At 34.0% G+C, this 9,094-nt stretch overlaps 1 protein-coding gene across 1 annotated transcript in view; it reads left to right on the forward strand.

Moving 5' to 3' along the window:
* The window catches only part of LOC114328396 (F-box/LRR-repeat protein 6), a 54,318-nt gene extending 45,933 nt beyond the window's left edge, over positions 1-8,385 (forward strand). Inside the window, exons 10-11 of the mRNA XM_028277235.2 lie at positions 3,358-3,517; positions 3,897-8,385. Of these exons, the coding sequence (XP_028133036.2) occupies positions 3,358-3,517; positions 3,897-4,146 (410 nt within the window). The 3' untranslated portion in view covers positions 4,147-8,385. The remainder of the gene's footprint in view (positions 1-3,357; positions 3,518-3,896) is intronic.
* The last annotated feature ends 709 nt before the right edge of the window (positions 8,386-9,094 follow it).

Below are 9,094 nucleotides of genomic sequence, written 5' to 3' on the forward strand. Positions count from 1 at the left end.
CTGCCTTTTATTCCCATAAATTTCGTATACGCTGTGAGCTCGTACGTAGAGGGGATATTTGTAAATTCGCGAGCGCCAGTAGTGACAAGTCTGTAAACGTTTACCGGAAATTTGACATAAATGTCAAAGTGATTAATTTAAAATTAAAAACATTAATTATAAAAAATATTAGTTGGTCAAAGCTGTGGTATTTTTTACCTTAAATATACTTACGTTTTAAATACTGAATTTACGTTTTTTTAATGTTCCGTAATATGTAATTATAAATTAATCTATTAATCTTAGTGCCATCTACACGATAATTGTGAAAGTATCCGAAGTAAGAAATTAATATTTCATCAATAGAACGTCAAAATGATTAGCAAAATCTTAAAAAAATCTATTACAATTTAATTACTTTTTAGCGTTGAAATATTAAGCGATAACAATTAAATAATAAATTTAAAAATTACCGGTGAAAGTTGAATTAGTAATCCGCTAGGAGCGACACCAGCGAAGCTCAGAGCGTATATTCGAGTATTTAACCATTTCCTATTTTAAAATGTAATTCTTGTAATACTCATTACAATCAAAAATCTCTGTATACTAACTTCGAACTCCAATTGAACATATCTTTTTACTACATTCCAAATTTATCATCCATAACAAATTACAATCAACCTATAAAATACTGAATATTAATTATTCTGATAAAACAATATATCTAGACAATGATCCACTAACAGGAAAATCCATTGTTTGAAATATCTAAAATGTAAATGGTTAATTTAAAAAGGGTATTTGGAAACAATAAAAATAAATCCAATAATATTAAAAAGTTTTGTTTTTTTTTCAATAGATATTAAAATGAAAATTAAATAAGGTATTTTCCAATCTGATAATTAGGAAAAATTAAAAATGTATTTAAACTTTCCCAGCCGATGGTCTTAAACTTTCACTTTAGCCGAACGGGATACAAATGGATCCCAGTTCGAAGTTGTGTGTCACTTGCAGATTTTAAGGGATTTTTAGTGACCTTCTAAAAGTGATCTGTTAAATGAATAAAAATCATTGTTATCAAACTCTATTTAAGTATTAAAAAAATAATACAGGAATATTACATCGTATTATCATACTTACAAAGAATACATACAATTGTTATTTTGGCAAAGCTATGATTTGAACCCACTGGTTTAGTACAATTTTGACACATTCTTCTTATCCTCTTCTCATTCTTTATGAGGCATACATGTAATACGAAACAGATATGCAATGGGAAACTTGAACCACATATTGTGGGATACAAACGGGTTCCACAAGAAAGTTTTTTATTACTAGTTAATTTGGATTACAAAATTTACATATCATTGCGGTTAGTAATAGATATACAGAAATAGATAAAGCAAATGGGGACCAAATATAATTAATTACAACGAAATTTCGATTTGTGGGATACGAATGTATCCCGCATCGGTCGGGAAAGGTTGAGAAGGGCAAAAATCATTAAGCATGCGTATATGTTTACACTCCTCCTCTATCTGTTCTCCTTCGTAAGGATGTAGTGGCGTCATGTAAGTCGTTTGACTATTTCTATCCAATCCTCTCTCTCCTGTGCGTGTTATTTTGCTTCGGAGAACGAGTAACCAGTCATTTCCCTTATTTGGTCCGACCATCGTAATGGAGATCTTCCTCTGGATCTTCTGCCCTCTACGTTGCCTTCAACTATCATTCTTTCCATGTCTTCCCTTCTTCTAGTTATATGTCCAAAATATCTCAGTATATTTTGGTTGATAGTTGTGCTGAGTCTAGTTTTTATGTTAAGTTCGGCTAATATTGAATTATTTGTGCGATGTGCGGTGTATGGTATGCGCAACATTCTCCGGTAGACCCACATTTCAAATGCCATTATACGTTTTGAATCTGCCTTTTTGATAGTCCAAGTCTCTGAAGCGTAGGTGGCGATAGTAAATATTAACTCTCGAACAAGGCGTAATTTTGTGTTTTTTGTAATGCCAGTATTCTTCCATATTTTTGTGAGTTTGGCTGTTGCCGATCTGGCCATTATGATGCGCCTACGAATCTCGTCTTCGCATCCTCCACTGTTAGTAATAACGGAGCCTAAGTAATTAAATTGTCTGACCACTTCGTAACATGCCAAGTCTCTTATCTCCGGTTGGTTGTTTCTGATTCTATCGATGATCATTACTTTGGTTTTCTGTATATTTATTTTCAAACCATATTCTGTACTCACCGTTCCTAGCCTATTCATAATTTCTTCCAGTTCTTCTGGTGAAGACGCCAATATAACAGTGTCATCAGCATAACGTAGGTTTTTTATTTTTCTTCCTCCTATCGTTGCTCCACCTTGCCATTCCTCAAAAACTTGACGCATAATGTGTTCACTATATATATTGAATAGAATGGGGGATATTATACATCCCTGCCACACTCCAGATTTTAATTTTAAGTTTTTCGAAACCACATTATTAACTCTTACATTAGCGGTGTTATTTTCATAAAGTGCTTGTAATAGATTAGATGTTCTGGCGTACCCATTTCTCTAAGTATATGCCACATTTTATCCCATTTTAAGTTATCGAAGGCCTTGGAGTAGTCAACAAAGCATAAATATGTTAATATGTGATAATTTGATGAATATTAAGAATGTGTTCTCTTGTTCCCCTACCTGGGACGAATCTGCATTGTTCTTGTGGAATTTGCGGTAAGAGAATGGATTTTAATCTTTCATTGATTATTGTTAGAAGTACTTTGCTCGCGTGAGATATCAACGCTACTGTTCGGTAATTACTGCAATCTGTCGGAGAACCTTTTTTGTATATGGGAATAAACGTGAGTTTACCCCAGTCATTTGGCCACTTTCCGGTATTCCAGATCTCATTGCAAATTCTAAGCATTACTTCCGTCCCTAATTCTCCCATTTCTTTGAGTATTTCAGCTGTTATTCCATCCTCTCCTTGTGCTTTTCTACATTTTAGCTTTTTTATTGCCGACTCAATGTCAGATTTCAATATTTGAGGTTCTTTTTCAAACTTTTCTCTGTATTATGGTCTGGGTCGTTGTTAGAGAATAGTATTTCACAATATTGTTTCCAAACCTCCGCGATACCGTCTGGGTTTGTTATGATATTTCCACTATTATCTTTGATGATCTGTGTCTGTTGTCATGTTTACACACTCAAATACATACAAAGACCGATAAGACGTCTCTAGAAATTTTCGCGTCTAAATGGTAGCATACACAGGTGACATCTATTCTGATGACTCTGAACGAAAACAATTTAATAATTATCTTTAAGACAGTTCTTGTTCTTTTAAACATGTTCTTTTAATTGCACTATAAATAAATTATTCTTTTCAGCTTGTTATATAACCAGGCTGCAGAATTCTGGTTTGGAATTAATTGTTCAAAAATGGTCTCACAGTCTGGTTGAGGTTGATTTAGCTTGGAGCACGGCCACAAATCCTTTGGATGCTGCTGTTTTAGCATTAGCCGAAAAGGGATCAGAGTCGAAAATAAGGTAAGCTAATATCGAGCGTCTAAACTAATTTAAAAAAAAAATAGTGCATCTAAATAATCCTGATATGATTGTATAAACAAATGAAGCGGTTCAGTTAGATATTTACATATATACCTGAAAGAAAGGGGAGTTCACAATAATGCACAAGCCCCACGTTAGGCGCCAATTTGAAATAATAAAGCAACCAATGTGTAACAATAAAACGACACCTCAGTCGTGTAACGACGTTTGAGACGCCAATAGTCATATTCATTAAGCATAAAGAAAAATAAATTTTGACTATCTTCGAAACTTATAACATAACTGTCCAAAAATATGATGGTGGGTGGACTTGTTTTGCTGCCACATAACTCATAATAAAATCGTAATCTCTTTTCAGATTTTTGAATCTTTGCGGCTCCTCCGTCAGCCTCGAACCAGTGAAAGCAGTATTGGAAAAATGCCCAAGATTGTATTCAATAAACTTACAATCGTGTCGAGCGCTACCTCGCGGGATAAAACGTCTTTACACCGGAAGTCAAGTGGACGAACTACGCAAGAGTTTGCAGGACAAGCCAAAGACTGAAGCGATCGAATCGGAAACTGACCAGTCACCGGCGCAAACGACTGTTTCACCGAGAAATGAATAAGAACTTTGTTGAACGTGTTTAGAATCTTTCTTTTTGGATTGATTTTTATTGTCAATTGCGTGAGTTGAGGAAAAGTGGGAAACTGAATGTGTCTTTGTCATTTTTACGAACATGATTCTTTATTATATCCCAGTATATATAACAAACAGTAATGACACTCTGTGACCTTGATGAAGTCACGCATTTTTTCCGTGCAGAGTGATTCTCACTGCGCTTCTGCATACTTTCAATCATAATAAGTAGTTTGGAGGTTAAACTAGCAACTCAGATGCGTAGTAGCACAGTTGCTGCTGGTTTAACCTTGTACATTCGTTTTAACATGTTGCCTCTTGAAGCTGTTGGAACTATTGAGATCATTCAAAGATTTGATAATTTATTTGACCTATTTAATTCGTCTAATATTTCTAACCCTAAGCCCTACAATAGGGCTTTTAGTAATTTTGATTACCAGAAAAAATTTTCATTGAGCCAGTCCGGTCGTAACTTTTAGCCTCAGATGATAGATAACAAGATGGCTGCCTCTACAAAACGAGACTTCAAAAACTTAAAGGCGCCGACGAGAGTGTCACTACTGTTTGTTTTTAGTACTGTGATTATATCTTCTTTTAAGTAACTGTTGATTATGTACAAGATAACTGTTTTCATTAACGATATTTTTAACTTGCTTTTTATAGATGGCTAGTTAACATTTGATGCTTGAAATTTAATATTAGTACGTCATGTTCGTGGCATAGAAAAAAAAACGTGGATACAGGAAATCATTATTCGACTGTACTATTAAAATAACTCAGAAGTGCAGGATAATTCTTGTTTAAGTGCCGTAAAAATTATCTTTATCTACTGCTGCTCGGAAAAGTTTCTTTGGAACTGCATAAATCAGTCTCTTAAATTTTTCAATCGTGACACTCTCCTTCTTCCTATACTGCTCCCTCCTCTTATCGTTCCCTGTATTATAAGTCTTAGCATTTCATACTGCTGCCCCCTCATTATGTGTTCCAAATATTGTAACTTTATTATTTTTATTGTATTTATTATTTCGTATTCTTTGCCCATTTCTCGCAATACTCTTCTTCTTCTTCTTAAGGTGCCGAGACCGCTTGTCGATCGTTGGCTCTCATGTTGTGCAGCATATTAACAATCATTGTCTTATTTACAGCCGCACGAAATAGTTCAGTGCTAGTTTTCCCAAACCATTGGCGTAGGTTTTTAAGCCAAGAAGTTGTACGGCGGCCCACACTTCTTTTTCCCATTATTTTACCTTGCATGACAAGGTGAAGTATGTCATATTTTTCTGGGTGACGCATTATATGACCAAAGTATTCCAATTTGCGCCTTTTAACCGTGTTCACTACTTCGCAACTTTTATTCAAACGTTGCAAAACCCTTTCGTTTGTGACTCTTTCTACCCAACTTATCTTCAGAATACGGCGGTAGACCCACATTTCAAATGCTTCTAGGTTTTTTAAAAGCGATTCTGTCAGTGTCCATGCTTCAACCCCGTAAAGTAGTACTGGGAATATATAACATCGGACCATTCTTATGCGAAGTTCCAAATTTAGATCATGACTGCACAGGATTTTCTTAAATTTCATAAAACTTGTTCTTGCTTTGGCAATTCTACTTTTTATTTCTGTACTAGGGTTCCAGCTTTCATTAATATGAGTACCCAGATATACAAGATTACTTACTCGTTCAATTGAGTCATTACCGATTGTTACGTTATAGTTATTATTATTTACGGCTGCCTGTTTACTAATAACCATAAACTTTGTTTTTCTTGCGTTGAGTTTGAGTCCATATATCGCGCAAAATGCCACCATTCGATTCAATAACGCTTGAAGATGTTCAATTGATCCAGTCAGCAACAAGGTGTCATCTGCGTATCTGATATTGTTCATAAGCATACCATTAATGAGTATTCCCTCTTTTGCGTTTTCCAAGACTTCATTTAAGATTGTTTCAGCGTAAAGATTAAACAACATTGGTGACAATATACAGCCTTGTCGAACTCCGCGCTTGATTTTTACTTCTTCAGAGCACTGATTCGCAACCCTAATACATGCAGCCTGGCCCCAATACAAATTTGCGATTATTCTAATGTCCCTACCGTCCAGACCGGTAGTTTTGAGAATATGTAGCATTTTTTCATGGCGAACTTTATCAAAGGCCTTTTCAAAATCAATCGCGCACATGAAAACGTCATGATTTACATCTCTGCATCTCTGAATTAAAACTTGGGTTGCGAATAGTGCATCACGCGTTCCAAGGCCACAGCGAAAACCGAATTGAGTACTTGAGATTCTTTCCTCAATTTTTCTATATGTTCTTTGATGAATGATTCTAAGAAACGTTTTCAATACATGACTCATTAGGCTGATGGTGCGATAGTCGCTGCATTTTGTGGCTCTGTGTTTTTTTGGTAGTACAACAAATGAGGATTTAAGCCAATCTTTAGGAATTTTTCCGCTTTCATAGATTAAGTTGAACAATTTCGTAAGTATCTTAATGCCCTCGACACCTAAAAGCTTTAGTGTTTCTACGTAAATCCCATCTGGTCCGATCGCCTTCCCGTTTTTTGCGTTCTTTATAGCGTATTGCACTTCTTCCTTAGATATTGGAGGACCGCTTATGTCATTTAGCGTTTCTAGTTCGCTTCTTTCATCATCGAATAATTCCTTTATATATTCTGTCCATCGTATTAGTTGACCTTCGATATCGATTATAATTTTTCCGTTTTTATCTTCGATTAGTGGAGGATTACATTTTTTATTCAGTCCTGCAACTTCTTTCAGTTTTTTGTGCATATTGAATGCGTCATAGATACGCTCGTAGTTCTCAATTTCTTTACATTGTTGTTTATGCCACTCTGATTTAGCTGATCTTATTTTTCTTCGAATCATACTGTTTAGCTTTTTGTATTCTGTCAGATTAGCATTCTTATATTTTCTTCTTGCATCCATTAAATTCAATATCTCTTCTGTCATTCACTGTTGCTTATTCCTACGCTGATTTTCCATTAGATGGTCTTCTTGGACTTTTTCCAATGTTTCTTTGCATGACTCCCATAATTGTTCTTCTGAATTTTTATTTCCCAATTTCTGAAACTGATCTTCTAATTTATCGGTTACTATTTCTTTCACTTCCGCATTTGAAAGTTTATCTTTGCTGATCCTAGGAGATATTTTGGGTTTTTTAATCTTTTTAATCTAATACGTCCGTATGCTATTCTAAGCATCGGGCACGGCCCAAAATAGCAACAACTCTACCTTATTGGTAATAGTCTACGAGAAGTCACGGTAAATTGAAGGTGTACAAAAATATTATCCATATTTTTTTTATATTTCTCGTATCAAAGTTGCGCGTGAAGTTAGGCGTGTTGAGATTTTGGGTTCGACCCCTAAGCATCATCCTGTAACACCACATTTCAAATAACTGTAACTTATTTACGTGTTCATGCTTCAGTGTCCAGTTTTCAAGTCCATATTGCAGTATCGAAAACACATAGCATCTCAGAACTCTTACTCTCAGTTCTAATGTAAGGTCTTTACAATACAAACGCATTTCCTGTTATTTCTATCCTTGCCCGTATTTTCATTGTTTGTTCATTATTTTCTGAAATCCAGGTTCCCAAGTATTTGTATGTTTGGTTGTATATTTGTTTTCTATAGGTTGCTAAAATTATTAGCTACGATATCAAAGGCTCACATCACCAATGTTCATCAGGAGAAATGCTTGTAGGAACTATCACAATACGTATATATCCAGTAACATATACATATAAATTAATGCATCGATCAAAATAATGATTTACTGTATGTATACCGTAGTATCTATTGTTTTCTTAATATTTCAATTTACTTCTTTCACTCTATGAAAAGTGTAACTTTTTGGCGTCGAATCATGTCAAAATCGTTATTCTTCGTAATTTGATCTGGAATAAAAGTAATGTGGTCGTATACAGAAAACAGTTAGCAAAAAAGTCAGATATATTAATAAGTTTTATGAAATGACAAACTATATTAACATGTTTAATTTTTTATTGATTGAGACTTATTGTTGACGTTATTTTTTTTATTTTTTATACCATAATTTTTTGTAAATATTTTTGACAAGTCCATTTGAATATAGTCCTCATTTGCAATTATAACCTGTTATTTGGAAAAACCAATTTTTTAAGAAATAGAAACTGTTCTTTGGGGTTTTTGTAACTTATTTGTTGAATTACACAATATTATCTTATGTGATGTATTATTTTTGGTTTTTTATTCAATATTATGTATACAGGGTGTCCCGGAAAATAGTGCGTTCCTTAAAGGTGTAGGTAGAATGCACCATTTAAAAGAAAACTTTCTTATGTTTTTTTCTAAAGTCGTCTGTTGCCTCAAAAAAATAAAATAATGTCTTTTACTAAAATTTACATTTGGCAACCCGGCAATTTTATTTATTTTGATATAGCGAAGATATTTAAAATTGTAAACACAAACAGTCATATCATAATTACCTGTAACCCGAGACATCGTATTGTTGTGGTATTGTCATGCTTTCGATCGCAAGTATCATGTTAATTACAGTACCTATAGTGTATAATTAGTGCAAGATTTAGGTATTACCTCATACACCAAGGCGATTTACCTCGAAGTTTAAGGATTTTAGATGGTTTCTAGCTTGTTGTACGAGAAATGGTGTTTGTGCCAAAATAATGCCAAAAGTATTAATATATGGGCTGTAACATGTTCTACTGATAGATACTTCTTGAAGACGTAGCTTGATTAAGTTGATTGTAATAAAAATTTTTCATGCAAGTTAAAACACTATACAAACTTTATTTATTAGATATTTAATAAACACAAATATTATGCTGTTTTTCTATCACTGTTATCAGTATTTTATCAATACATAATATTATGCCTAATGGTCGATGATTCATGATAGTTGAGTTCCAGTAAAA

The sequence above is a fragment of the Diabrotica virgifera genome, chromosome 5, assembly GCF_917563875.1.
Source record: "Diabrotica virgifera virgifera chromosome 5, PGI_DIABVI_V3a".
Classification (NCBI taxonomy): Eukaryota; Metazoa; Arthropoda; class Insecta; order Coleoptera; family Chrysomelidae; genus Diabrotica; species Diabrotica virgifera.